The 15499-nt window shown below is 43.6% G+C and overlaps 1 protein-coding gene across 2 annotated transcripts in view; it reads right to left on the bottom strand.

Moving 5' to 3' along the window:
• EXOC3L4 (exocyst complex component 3 like 4) overlaps positions 1-15499 on the bottom strand; it is a 482394-nt gene that overhangs the window by 284538 nt on the left and 182357 nt on the right. For both annotated transcript variants that reach the window (XM_078660229.1, XM_078660230.1), the window contains exon 7: positions 11839-11934. In XM_078660229.1, the coding sequence (XP_078516355.1) occupies positions 11839-11934 (96 nt within the window). The remainder of the gene's footprint in view (positions 1-11838; positions 11935-15499) is intronic.

The following is a 15499-nucleotide window of genomic DNA, read 5'->3' as shown; positions in this document are numbered from 1 at the left end:
AGAAAAACCTAAACGGAGCAGCTGCCCACTGCTTGCTGGGCAGCAGGGAAATCAGCACTGCGCCAGGGGGCTCTCACTAGCCCTTCAGAACATTGCGCCAAACTGTTGAAGCCACACGGGGCTCTGAAGATACATATTGCGCAAACGGTGGAGCCCTCTAGGCTCTGAACACACATGCGCCCTCTGGAGCACTCTGGCTCCTCAAATACAAAGACTGCACAAAAGGTTGGAGCCCTCTAAGCTCTGGACAAATAATGGGCAACACTTGCCCCCTGGCGCCCACTGGCTCCTTAAAGAAATAAATGCCCCCAAAGGTGGAGCCCTCTGGCAATCCCACGGGGTGGGCACCTGTGCAATCTCAATGCAAGCGCAGCCACGGGGTGGGCACCCGTAATTTGAATACAAATCGGCACGGTGGCCATAACGCAGGGTGGGCACCTGCTAAAGATAAACAAAATAAGCAGCCATGACGGGGGGAATCCCTGGACAGCAGCCCAGAGCTGCAAAGGCACAAAATAGTCACCAGCCTTCTCCTTAAAAAGCGCTCCCAGGGCGCTTACGCTACAACAAGCCTGGGCAAAGGTAAATAAAGGGTCCCAGAAGTCTGCAAGCAAGGAAACCCAGGAAAAGGTTTCCAGGGAAGGTCCAACAGGCATCCAGGGGCTGGGCAGGGCCCAGGGAGGCAAGCCTTCCCCTGGGCCCCAGCAGCAGCACGCCCCTGGTAGATTCAAGATGAGCACAAGAACATTTTCATGGGGTCACAGCCCCCTTTGTATACACCAAAATCCTTTGTCTAGCAGGGTGCAGGCAATGGGAGAACCAGCCACAACTGGTTATGGGGAACTCCTGAGCACTTTGTTTTGCTCTGCCCCTCTCCCCCTTTCACTGGCCAGGCTAGGGACATCAGCCGCACCACAGGGGGTGGAGCCAGTGTTGTGGAGGGAAGGCCCAACCCTATTCAGGTCCCAGGTGCACTCCTCCCTCGTAGCAACATGCAGATCTCTCCATTCACCACCGGGGCAGACCCATCCTGACTCCTGAAGCCGGGCACACCAGCCAGCTCCAGCCAATCACAAGCCAGACAGCCAATTCACATTCACTGCACAGACATGCCAACTTCTAGAAGTGGCACTTCCACACTAGACACAATAAATCCGCACACATCATCGCGCAGCATTTAATCACACGAGTTCGCACATATCAAACTCCACCCTGCACTCCCCACACATCAGGAACTACTATGGTCACACATATTCCCCATGCATTCCTATGGGAGGGCATGCCACTCACCACACATCCACAGAGAGCTCACGCACTTTACACTGGACCACAGTGAAAAAAGTGCGCAGAGGCCTAAAATCAACAACACCAGGTTACAGAAACAGGCTAGGCTAAAGCAAAAAGTTTCGAGGTGAACCTGCCAAAAGGGCCAAGTCCAACAACTTCTAAGGGACATTACAACCCACTAGAAGCACCAACCGTCTGTATTTTTAATCTGACAGAGAATTCCACCCATTAAAATAACATAGTACTGATATCTCCTAGTCAGTTTTACACTCACTCACTTCCCTAGGAGTACTCCCTCACACACATCATACGGCGAGAATATCAAAAGATCCCTGCTAAACTGATCCTTCAGTGGCCCCGGAGGGCTTTGATGCGCCCTCCTGATGAGGAGCAACCACTGTATGATGAAGCATTACATCCTTTGGGATGTGTGAGGGAAACAAGTAAAAGTCTTCCTGGCTTCTCCATCTTCACCCTAGATCTTCCTCGTTCTTTGGATCTTCCTTAGGAACAGTGACCTCCCTATTTAGAGTATCATTGGAGCTACCCTGTAAGAGCATACAAGGCTAACTTTCAATTGGGAAGAGATAGAGATTTGGAGTTTCGGGTCTCTGAACTCACAATTTAAAAATACATCTTTTAGTGAAGTTGTCTTTTAAATTGCGTGTTTGAAAATGCCACTTTTAGAAAGTGGCCGTTTTCTTGCTTTACCATTCTGTGCCTCTGCCTGCCTGTGGAATCAATGTCTGAGGGAGGGTGAGAATTCGCCTGTTTGCGTATCGCTCTAGTCAGGAGCTTAGGTGTGCCCTGCATATCCTGATAGGCCATCACCAGGCTGATGGGTCTTCCTGAGCTAGAGTTGTGGGAGAAGTTGTCACTGACACCTGTATAGGGTTTTGCCTGTCCTCACACAAAGCCGTCTCCACCCCCATGTACTGTGTCTGGAGCCGGGTCAACTTTAAAGGCAGAACATGGTTTAAGTACTGGAGCTGTGACACCATAACTTCAGAACACTTCAGGACTAAGAGGAGATTCTGCCAAAAAGAAGAGCTAGATGCTGTAGAAGGGGAACTGCTACTATGCTTGTCGCTTTGTTGTGCTGGCCTACTGCTTGCTGCTTCTGTCTTGGGCAGTGAAAGGACTGGACTTTGCTTTCTGTATCCTGCTTGCCAAGGTTGTCCAAGGGCTTGTGTGCCTTTTCCTCCTGTTAAAAAGTCTCAGGGCCATCAAAGACTTAATCAGCAACCCCATAACTTCTCTGCTGGGAGTTCTGACTTGCCAAGTGGTGCCAATTCCTGTTCTGGTCCCTTGGAGGTGTTTTTTGCTGCAAAGGAAGGACTAAGAAAATCCACGCATTTATCTAAAGCTCCTGTTTCTCCTGATGCAGCGCTGTAGTTTCGTTAAAATACCAACGCATCGCCGCGGTGAGGCTGAAAGATCGCCACAGCCTGAGTCTTAAGTGTCATGTCTCCGATGTCCGATACACCCCCTCTAACTCCAGCGCAGGCCTTGCTGTGTGGCTGAAGAAACTGACAACTCACCTGCCTCACAATTTGGAAAATCAATGCAGGGCCTGTTTCACCACCGCCGCATAGACCCAGCATGGCCAGATTTTCAATGCATCACACCTGTGCGATAAGTTGTGCATCAACGTTGCCAAGCAGTAAGGAACCGAGCCGGCATGTCCGGATATTGATGCATCACCTCCCCTCACAATAAGGATCCAACGCATCACCTCCCCTGACAGGATGGAACTGATGCATCACCTCCCCTGCGCTGCAGTAAAGAATCAATGCATCACCTCTCCTGGCAGTAAGAAACCAACGCATTGCTTAGCTTTTCTGGTGACTCATCGCTCCAGCGCCTGTTTTCATCTTTGCTTTTGACACATTCCAGGTACTTTGCAGTAAAAGGGAGGCATCCATAAATTCAAATGTACTGAACTATTTTGAACCTATTAAAGGTGATATGTTGATTTCTGTATATGGGGATTTTGTCAATTTGGTCTTGTTTTATTCAGATAAAGATTGGTTACTTTTCTAAACTGGTGGGGTGTCCATTTGTAGTGTTTTCACTGTGTTGCTGTGTGTGGCTGTACAAATACTTTACACATTGTCTCTGAGATAAGCCTGACTACTCAAGCTACCAAGGGGGTGATCAGGGGTTATCTTGAGTGTCTAACTCCTTTACCATGACTAGAATAAGGGTCCCTATTTGGACAGGGTGCAAGCCAGTACAAACTAGAGACCCCTGTTTCCAACAAGTTGGAAAAAAGAGCCATTTGTGTCTACGTTTTCAGATGTAACTTCTTCTAACGATAGCAGATTTTCCAAAGCAATACACTGTTATGTCTGCTGGACCCTTCTGGTGACCCTTCTGGTTGCGGGGGTATATATGGGATTTGTAGGTTCCTCAAGAACCAGTGGTAGTCTGAGACAATAACTGAGCTACAGCTTGCAATGGTTTTTCATTGTGTACTTGGTATACAGCAATTCCTTTGGTTAAATGTAAAGAGTGAAAAATAGGTATCAAGGACACCTTTGTATTTTTGAAATGTGCACAAGAAATGGAGTTCAGATGCAGTGGTTATTTGCACATCTCAGAATTTCTGGGCACCCATACTAGCATGTGAATTAAAAGGCATTTCTCAAAATGACTACTTTCTTACACACTGTCTTACATTGGGAAGGTGCAAATGCAGAGAAAACCAATTGGTAATGACATTTGCCCTACTCTTCTGTATTCTCCTAAGTCTCCAAATATAAATGGTACTCACCATGGCTTAAAACCCAGCGTGGGCACATCACATTTTTCCACTGAAAACGGACGCTTTTTCACAATTATGGATCACAAAACTACCTGGTTTTGCAAAGGGGTCACCTGCGTGTTTAGTCCTGAGCTCAGCTACCATCAAGGGAAGTCTACCAAACGCAGATACTTCTGAGAACTAGATACCCGGGGGAGTCCAGGGTGGTGTGGTGTGGCTTGCGTGGATCCCCCAACTTTTTCTTACCCAGATTCCCTGTAAACCTCAAATCTAATTAAACATCCATGAAAAATAAGGCCAATCTGCCTGGGGGGGGTCAGGGGGGGAGGAAACAGCCTAAATATGCCTATTTAATGGGGAGTGATCCTTGCCCAAGGGGCCACTCCCCAACATGTCAACAAGTTGCATCCCTGGTGTCTAGTTGCATTCTGCCCTTAGGGGCAGAGGGGCCCAAAATATAAGGACCTTGTGGCCTAGTGGGTTTATTCCTGCTGCGCGATCGCACCCCCACCCACAATCACACAGCAAGAATGTACGGCAAAGAGACACTGGGGGGGAAGGAAAAACCCCTTCCTTTGCCCCTGTGCTTCTTTGCCCATTTCCGATGCCGAAATTACTTTTTTCCCCTACACGCAGAAGCAGTGGCTTCCATGTGTCCCCGGCCTGCTCTTATGAAGGTGGTGCATTGTGAGTTGAAATAAACAGCCCCCCAACAATATCTGGGAAGACTTTATCCGTAAACTGCACATCTACCAGAACAAATGTCGTTTTTAAGAAATTTATTGATGAAAATAATGTATTAAGTGTATTAAGTATATCTGTTTTGTCAAATGTCATTGATCAATTGTTTTACCATTAGAATTAAATTCTTAAATATCAAAACTGTTTTTGTGTGTTTACCACCTCGTTTTTAAGTTTGTTGCCGAAATAGCCTTGGTTGTCCTTAAAACTGTAGGCCTGGGTATTTACTTTCGTATTGAATATTTTCCCTGTCCCAGGATTTTTATCCTTTCCAGGGGGTCCCTGATATACTACGCAGAGTGCGCCAACATCATCAGATTGCTTAAGGATGGTTCCAGGGGCTGCAGAAATGCTTCTGCTGTCATCACCGATGGAGGCCTGTAGATGGTCAGCCTGCGGGGGAAGGGCCAGTGTTTCCCCTGTGAGTGGGTGCTGGGATGGAACGGTTCCATCCTCAGAACACAAGCACCATGGTTGAAAACGGAACCACTCCATCCTTAGCACCCACTGGGTTAAAAGGGGTGTATTTGTAGTGAATGGGGGATTTCAAAGGACTGAAAAATATCAACTGAATTGACCTGGCAGTGGAAAACTGGCACAGTAGTTGTCCTGATCTAGTTGTAAGATCGACGTTAGAGCAAGTGCTTAGCTACCATTGTCAGTGAAGCAGGTGCAGTGGCACCGGGGCCTAAAGCCCAAAGGGGCAAAATGAACCCTGACAGTGCTGCCTCACTTTACTTGGAGGACCACTACAACGGATTCCTCTCTGTCAGCTCCCCTGATTGGGTGCCCGGCTGGGTCCTATGTGAGTAATCCCTCCATTCAATCACTTTCCTGTGGTGCACTCTTGTCACGCTGACGTTTTACCTCTTAAATGTCCCTACATGAATAGGTCCTGAAGTGACCCCTGATTGTCACAGGGGTCGAAACCCTGTGGACAATCTTTCAAAGCGAACCATTTAACAGGCCCTATGATTGTATAAGGAGGCTGTTTTTATCAGAAGAGCTCTTGTTACCCCGGCTTGTCAATGTGTCTGTTTCTAACAAGACTCTTATTACCCAAATATCACATTATGACCCTGAAACACATCAAATCGGTAATGAAATTGCCTTGGTGGTGTATATTATTACCAGGAAGCAAGAGGCTTTTACCCCAATAATCCATAATGCTTCATCCACATGTCATGATTTTTTCGTCCAATGCTGTTGATTCTACCATCCAATCAAAGAATAAGGGAGCTCATCGGCTGACCAAGCAGTATAGTGTGGAGGGGAGTTCGTAACACAAAAATAGGGGCCAGATTACATATACTAATCCCTTCTTAGCATATCAGTCTGGTTTGTAACTTGATTCATGATCGGAAAAGCGTTATAATGATTTAGTGAAATATGACTAGCGCTGTTTGCAAGAGGTCATTGAAGTGGTAAATAGTCAGAGTCCAACTTTTATTGCAAGGGGATGTGGCACGATTATAGATTACGTTTTGTATCCCAGACCAGTGGAACCTAGTCCAGGACGGGGTTACACAGGTGAGTGGATATAGCGACCACAGTCCTCTTGCAGCCATCCTGGTTACTCCTGATTTAACCTAGAATCAATTAAGCCATGGTAAGAAAAGTGTCCTTAATACAACTATCAAAGATAAGGGACCAAGGCTAAGCTGGCATTCAGATGACCTCTCGCAATTACTATCTAAACTGATTAGGGAGAACCCAGCACTTAGCAGCCTGTGTCTATCACTGGATACCTGCCCTGCTGTATTTTTTTAAGCTTTTGTTAATTTGGGTAGATTTATTAGGAATACTCTCCTGAGACCATGTAGTACTATTAAGACAAACTCTCCTCGTTGGTTTGAAGCGGCATGCTCATAGACCAACAGAAGTTTAAGAAAGGCATTAAGTAGAGGTCCTAGGCATGGGAAGGAAATTTCCAGCTGTAGAGCTGGGTGTAAATGTATTTATAAAAAGAGAAAAGCTTATTTAAGGGAATCAACATGTGAAAGATTGGTCACCTCTTGTAACCTTCAAGACATCAAGTCATTTTGGAAGGTTGTTAATTCAGATCAGTTTAGCTATGCTCAAACATCAACACTGGAACTGCATATTACGGCTGACTAGTGGGTATCCCAATTTGAGAAGATCTATTGCTCCTAGATGTAAGGGAGAAGATTAACAGAGACCCTACTGAGCAAATGCCATGAAATAGTGACCACCTTTTTGGAAAGCACATCAGGTAAAGCTCCAGGACCAGATGGGGTCCCAACAAACTTATATAAACCTAATGTACATTTTTGGGCCCCAGTAATTACAAATGCATTAAATTCAGTCTGTGGGACTGCACTTCCCAACTTTTGGCATTCTGCTATTATTGTCCTGTTATTTAAAAAGGGTAGTCACTAATATCCACAATAATAAATATGATTTTGTTGCTGGACCTTATGGTTAAGATAGTGGGTCAAATTGTGCTGCAAAGAATTCAATCATGGGCGACCAAGTGTGAGACCTTGTTAGAGGTTCAGTTTGGTTTTCAGGAAGGTTTAGGGATAGCAGAAAAATGTCTCATCTTTTGCTTAATAGGGAACAAGTACACAGTAGTTAAGAAAAGCACCATGTATTTAGCCCTTATTGGAGCGCTCCATGTATTTAGCATTCATGGAACTCAGGAGTGCATTCAACCGCGTGTACCAGTCTAAACTTTGAGAACTATTAATTGGCATGGGCTTAGACCAATCTTTCATCAATTTTCTTCAAGTACTATATACAGAGGTTTCAGCTTTAGTTAGGTATGGTGATTTGGGGGAATGTACCAAATCCTTTTAATTGGATCGGGTAATTATGAGGGATGTGTTTTAGCTCCTATTCTATTCTTATTGTACACTGTAAAACTCATTTTTGATAGAACACGGACATGGCTTGCCACTGGTTAAATCTAAACCCTTACTAGCACTTTTACATGCAGATGATGCAGTACGTATGTCCCATACTTACAATGGGCTTAAACATATAATTGACAAAGTTTTAATGTTTATGACAAAGTAGACTTGGAGACCAATCTGTCTAAAACTTTTTTATAAGGCATATGGCCTGAAGAATTTGAAAACTACAGCTATCTATATTAAATGAAGGCCAATTGGGAAATTTTGCCAGTTCTAATTTTGGGGGTAACATTTGATTTGTTGATCAGTAGATCCCCTGTCTCTCACTTAGGTGCCAGAGATTTAGTCAGTCAGTAGGTTGTACATTTATTATGCTTCAAACTTAGGCAGCAAGCTAATACCCCACTTCGGGAAATATACAGAAGAAAATGTCTGCTAACCTTAACTTATGGAGATATCATTTGGGACCACAGTCATGTGACTAATATCCAGTCGAATAAAATTGCTTTTGCAAATGTCTTTTAGCTTTGCCACATATTAACCAAAATGAATTTATCCACAGATAACTGGGACTTAGCTATGCAGAGGATTTCATTAAAGTATCCCCCTTGCAACGGTGGACATCTCTCTGGACCAATAATATGTGAATTTAAACAGACAAATTATTAGGGATTGCTTAATATATAACTATGGCCATATAATCCCATGGCTCTGATACATTAAAAATGTAATAGTACAGCTAGACACACCAGGTCTATTCACTAAACCCTATTTAAGTTCCTCAAAGGATAAATCCTGGGTAATGCTCTCATGTGTGGAGCGTAGGAGCTGCCTAAGAGAAGAGAAGAAATTAAAGAAACCCTAATTGAGACAATATGCCAGCCTACACACCAGTATGGGCCTGGACCCATGTTTAACTTTGAATGTTCATCCCTTGGAAAGTATACTTTTAACTAGATTTAGATTGGATACCATTCTCGTTATTTTAGTTGTTGCATAAATTCAGACTCCGGCTTAGTCCTACAAGGTTTGTTTTCACACCCACAGGTGTCACAAGCAAATTTAATTCAATGCACCTGCAATTGAATGTGAAAACCAGCTTGTTGTAGCCTCAAATAACCCATCCCAATACATATTTGAATTGGTGTTTGTGGTGTTAGATTACTAACAGTCCATAAACGAAGAAGCCCAATTTCATTCTCTATAATATCACACATAATAACTGAACTAGCCTACATCTGACCCCCTTGTTCACGCAAATTATAGACCAATCTCCCTCCTTCCAGCCATGGCTAAGGTGATTGAGAAATACATGCACTACTCCATTGCTAGCTTTGTTGAGAACAACAACTTGCTTCACGATTCTCAATCCAGTTTCCGTGCGAATTACAGCACGGAGACAGCCTTGCTTGAGATCTCTAATGCCATTCGTGGAACTCTGGATGGTGGAGGGAAAGCGATTTTGGTCATGTTGGACTTGTCGGCGGCGTTCGACACCGTCCCTCATGTCGGTCTCCTTTCAAGACTATGGGAGATCGGTTTGCGGGGGACGGTGTTGGATTGGTTTAAGTCATTTCTTACCAACCGCCGACAAGTGGTCTGGGCACCTCCGTTTTCCGCGGAAATGCCTCCGCTGGAGGTAGGGGTCCCGCAAGGGTCCATTCTTAGCCCCTGCCTCTTTAACATCTATATGGCCCCTCTGGCGGAGGTAGCGGAATCTTTTGGTGCCCAGATCATATCCTATGCTGATGACACCCAGCTACTTTTCACGTGTAACAGGGGTGAAGACTTTGACGGCGATCAGATTAGGGAGTGCTTGGAAGCCGTGTTTGAGTGGTTTCAGAGACACAGTCTAAAATGCAACTCTGATAAATCGGAGTTGCTTTTCTTCGGTAGCCCGCCTAATCCTGAGTGGAGGTCCTGGTGGCCACAGGACATGGCGCCGCCTATGGAAACCTCATTAAAAGCTAAGAACCTGGGCATTTTATGCGATGTAGATCTTTCTTTTAGACCCCAGGTCATAGGACTGACCGGAAAGTGTTTTGGTATGTTGAAGATGATGCGGAAATTTCTCCCACTAATATCTCTTCAACACAAAAAAATCATAGTCCAAGCCATGATAGGGTCTCGGCTTGATTATGCGAACGCACTTTACCTGGGCCTCCCTAAATACCTTTTAACTCGTTTGCAGGCTGTGCAAAATGCAGCCGCCAGAGCAATCTTCGGACTGCAACGAAGGGCGCATGCGTCGGAGCTGCTGGAGAAACTCCACTGGCTTCCAATTGCCAAGAGAGTCACCTTTAAGATCTTGACTCTGGCTTTTAAGGCCCTCCATCACATTGGCCCTAAATATCTTCGGAAACGGATGGCTTTCTATGTTCCAAAAAGGTCTTTGAGATCCGCGCAACTAGCTAAAGCCACTGTTCCCTTAATCAAGCGTGCCCGGATGTGAGGCAGCTCCTTCCGTTATCTGGCCTCTCGCAGTTGGAATGAGCTTCCTTTTGCGCTGCGATCGTTGTCCAATCTGCTTGCCTTTCGTAAGGATCTAAAGACGTGGCTTTTTGCCCAGTAAAACCTGTACCACCAGAGCAGGGTACTGTGTTATGTATCTTCTTCGGATTTTCTCTTTGCCAAAGCGCCGGGACACTCTTGGGAGTAGCCGCGCGCTATAGAAGAGCTATTTTAACATAACATAACATAACTAAGAGTAAGGTAGTTTAACTAAAGAGTGCCTTTTTCAACATGTTGATCCTGTTGCTTAGCACATCTAAAATAACCACACAAAATGTTATTAAACCAGACAGCACAAATGCACATTGTGAACAAGAATAAAATGAAAATTTCAACCATCATTAAAATGTCATCTAGAAACCTAACATCCTAAAATGTACTTTTATGCGCTATACTAGGAGAGCATCTAGAGTTTCTTAGGGAGAATCAATGCACTGCATACCTGTTTACAGCAAAACGTTGGAGTTATCAGTAGTAGGAAGCAAATGTACCCTCGAGAGTAGAATATACATCAGCTGTAGCTTCCCTCCTCCTGAACCTGACTCTGTATCAGCTTTCACTGCAGAACGGGATCCCGCAGTATCACAGCAGTCTGAAGATCTTCTGCCAGTATCTTGTGCGATTATATGGGGCGAAGGGCCTCTCTTAACAAGTGATCAATGGATGAGTCTTTTATACTATATCATATCGAAAGATTGCAATTTCTGACATAACCTTAGAAATGTCTGACATAACCTGTGTGCATCCATATGCTAGTCCTAGACACATTTTTATAAACAAGTAAGGTAAAACATGTCAATTTAGACTACACCATTTATGTTATTATTATTATCTGACATTGAAATAGAGATAACAAGGCACAAGTCCCAGAGTAATGTTGCATCATGTGATCTAGCGAGGTCATTGTCTGAGCATCAAGTGTCTTATCGATATCTTTGTCTTAGTGACTTGACACTTTCATACGTTCTTAGAATAATAAGGACAAATGACATCTGCGCCAAAGGCAGACATGTCAATGATTCTGCAAAAATAGAGAAAATGGAGTCTCAGCCTGCTGAAGATAGAATTGGGCCTTAGGGACTTTACGTCGCTTTGTTTTCCTTCAGGACTGTACGACATTGTCTCAATTAGCATTTGCCTTTACCATGAAATTTCTTTTCAAACCTTGATACACTTTACTTTCTTTTATAGGTTTTATCAATAGTTCATGTGCTGTTTTTTAATTCCTGTCTACATACATTTGTTAAATGTAGACCAGTCATTTATTTTTTTACAATTATTATCTAGTTTAGATCATTAGTTCATCAGAGGGTAATTGTTTAAAAGCCACAGTTTGCCATTGTAATACAAGTTCTCTTTTAATTGTATGTACACACTTTTATTATTTTGATAGTGAGCTGTTCTATAATCAAATTTGTGTGACATGTACATTCATGATTATTATTATAAACAAATAAAGACAATTGGTTGATTGGCTGATTGATTTATTGATTGTTGGCCATGTGGGTTGAGTGTGAGGTTGCAACACTGTTTACACATCTTATTCATTTTGAAATTAATGGGTTCATATTGATATTTAACAAAACCTTTAAGCTATGTTTGTTGAACTTCAAGCTGAATTGCTGACCTTCACATTAGTTTAGAGAGTTGAGTTACCTGATTCCACAGAATCCATTTATGTAGGTTACAAAATATTTCATGAATAGAGGGGATGATTTAGTCTGGTCCCAGCATATAAATTCCTCTGCCAACCTAAATCAGGAACAAAACAAATTATGTACTTTCATGATTATACATATAACAATGTAAATTTAAGCATACATGCTGCACTGCGCTCTAAAAATGGTGTCTATACAACTAACTCTATCACGTCACAATTTTCAAGTCTCTGCTTGTCTTATTCAAATGCAACAAGGTGGGTTTAACCTGAGTAAAGTACTTCTCTTTTAACAATGCTATAATAATTTTTTATGCACATTCACATAAAAACGTCAAAACATTAAAAAGTGCATAGTGTCCTAATTAAAAAACAGATCACAATTACAAGGTTCAAGAGAACAATCCTCAGGGCCTGCAAACAAATGGTGCATCACATTAAGTCAAAGAGCTTTGTTATGAGCTGGGAGTCCACAAACCGCCAGCCTCATGGGGGGCGGAGGTATCGGTATTCCGACTGCCCTATTATGACCAGGATGTTCGGGCCACCCTGGGACCACTGCCAGGAATAAGAGATACCTGACAGTAGCGCAGCAGTTTTGTGGCCGCAATATGCTTGGTGGCCCGTGGCAGCCCAACCAAGCATATTATGAGTTTCCTCACTGCCACAATTTTCATGGCAGTGCGACCGACATGAAAAGAGTGGTGGTGAGGAAACAAAGAGTGCCTCATGACATGTGGATGCACACAAGGGGCACAACATGTGACCTCCTTTATGCATGCACACCAGTACCTGCATGGCATGGACTGCAGCAGTCCATGCCGTGCAGGTACTTTGACATTCCCATTACAGTGCCTATTTCATAGGTACCGCTCTGGGAATGCCAAAGTACCTAGATCAAAAAACAATCCGAAATATCAGATCAAAGAAACCTAGCTTACAAGAGGAGTCACTATCAGCATTGGATGTGGCTCGCATACAGGAAAAAGAGAAAGGGGAGGAATATCCTTTTTCTTTAGTCCCCTCACTCACCGGAGTTTCCTCACGGTGACATGCTTCATCATAGGGGCTTCCCAACCCGCTGCGGGTTGAGGCGTGCTACGACTAGCGCCACTGCGTAGGAGCACTTTTTAATTGAGGACTATGTGAAAAGGGAAGTGAGTGTAGTGGTGTGAATTAAAAAATGTCCTACTAGTGAGCGGGAAAGACTTTATTCGTGCTCCTAGTGGATATATTAAAGGTGGGGTGGTTCTCTAGGTGAGCTGGTCCGATTATGAGATCAGAACCCTAGTAGAAAGCCAACTAGTTTCGAGCTGTACCCCTCAGCTCTTCTTCAGGACGTCACAGGGTCCAGCCCTGTGAGTACCACTCCAAAAAAGTGAAAACATATGCCTATCAATGAGCATGTACTAATATTTATACATACGACTCTTCTGTGATTCAGTGGCGTATCTGTATGAAAAAGAACAGTATTAACGAGTAGACTCTTGAAGGACTTCCAAGTCTCATATTGTTTTACTGTGAACTAAAAATGAGCTGGTTAGAAGTGCCTAATGGCTCAATCTTGTGGCGCTCGTGAATAAGAGCGTGATGTCCATGGAAGAAAATAAATGTTAAAAAACACAGTTTTTACATGCACCGTTTAACCCTCGTGTTTTCCTGTAATTTAGGAGCTCGGGTGCGAGAAAAATAAATATGTACAGATATATACAATGACCACAAAATAGTGCAGTGCCTATAGACAACACAAAATACAGACGCACAACAGGGATAAACATACATTTTCTAAGGCTCTGATGGGCCTGTGGGTCATTCAAGGGAAAAAAAGGGAGTCCGCGGAACCATCTGCAAAGTTAAATGGTCGATAATTATTTTAGCGCGGATCTTACCGGTCCAGTTTGGGCGTGCCGTGTGTCTCAAACGCGGACGCCCCATTGAATGCATGCGGTTTTCAAAACAGGAAGGGTCTTATTTGTTACGGAGCTCTTCCTAGTGATTATACCTAATCGGCATCCCTCGAGACCCGCGGATGCCGTCTCAGTCTCGGGCGCTCGATATGAAGCTTTTCGAGTTGCCACCCAGCTTCCAATGGGAGACTAGACCGCGGGGAAATCTAAAAAATGGCCACCCTGCTTTGGACAAACCAGCGTCCATCTTGGAATATTCGCGAGGAAATGTTTGTGTATATTAGACTGCAAGAGTCAATAGACACCAGAAAACAAACAACACACACACAGTGGGACACAGATATATTTATTTCCAGTATGTTAGGTGGGTTCTTCATCTTAATACAATTACAAATCAGTTGCCCGTGATGGTTTAATGTGGGGTGTTGTAACTAATAAATTTCAGTATAGTTGGGATAGTTATTTAAGAGAATTTAAGATTATTGATTAAAGCTGATGTTTAATTTATGATTGTCTATCCAAAAGGCCCCATGGAATGGCATCATTCAATCCGTGGGTATCAGTCTTAAATTTGTACACCCAGCGCTGTTCCTTCTCCAGAAGGCGTTGTTCCAGGTTGTCCTGTCCATTTAAATGTTCCAAAATTACCCGTTTCATGTCGTTAAGTGTATGGTTCTTTTCAATAAAATGAAATGTCATTTTAGTGGTGTTCTTTTTACATCTTATATTGCTTCTGTGCTCCACTATCCTCGTACTGGCCTTCCTTGTCGTCATGCCAATGTAGTGTAGATTACCGGTGCAGGTAATCATGTATACTACGCCCGTAGTATTACAATTGGTGAAATTTTTGATTTCCCACGTCATTTTGTTGTTAAATTCAATTCTCTTTGTCACACTCGTCAAATGACACACACTGCACTCACTACATGGATAGTGTCCTATGGGTACTGTGGTGATCGTTCTTTGTTTTGAGTTCCTGTTCTCCACTTTAGGGTGGGTGTGGACAAGGTAGTCTCTCAGGTTTTTGGCTCTCTTGTGACTGAACATTGGTTTTGGGATATCTAGATTCCCACAATTCAGAGTGTGCCAATGTTTTTTGATGATTTTGGTTACTCTGTCAGAAGCAATGTTATATATGGTGACACATATAGGTCTTTTTTCGCCTGGTGTGTCCTTGATCACCTTTGGTTCCAGTAGTGCCTCCCTGTTGTTATTAGCAGCTCTCTTTTTGGCTTTTTTGACCAAATTCTCTGGGTATTGTCTGTCAATAAGTTTTTTTGTGAGGTCATTCGCTTGTTGATGAAATGTGTCTTTTGAGCTGCAGTTGCGCCTCAATCTTAAAAACTGTCCGAATGGTAGGTTCTCTTTAAGTTGTCTCAGGTGGAAACTGTTGAAGATTAAGAGGCAATTCCTTGCAGTGGGTTTAAAATGGGTAGTGGTACTAAGGGAATCGCCAGTTGCCATGATGTTCAAATCTAAGAACACTAAGTGTGACCTGCTCATAGTATGCGTGAATTTAAGGAAAAGATCCTGCTGGTTAAGCCATACTAGAAATTCTAGTGCCTCCGTCTCTGTACCTTCCCAAATAAGTAGGACATCGTCGATGTACCTCTTCCACATACTCACACGTTGTCTATGTGGGTTGTTGTCATTCAGGATTTTTTGTTTTTCCAGTTGGTGAACATACAAACCCGCCACGCTCGGCGCAAAGTACTTCCCATGCTGGTACCATGGGACTGACGAAATATGGTTT

This window comes from Lissotriton helveticus, chromosome 9 (genome assembly GCF_964261635.1).
Source record: "Lissotriton helveticus chromosome 9, aLisHel1.1, whole genome shotgun sequence".
NCBI classification, from domain to species: Eukaryota; Metazoa; Chordata; class Amphibia; order Caudata; family Salamandridae; genus Lissotriton; species Lissotriton helveticus.
Note: the sequence above shows the minus strand (reverse complement) of the source record. Positions and strands in the feature narration are given on the sequence as shown.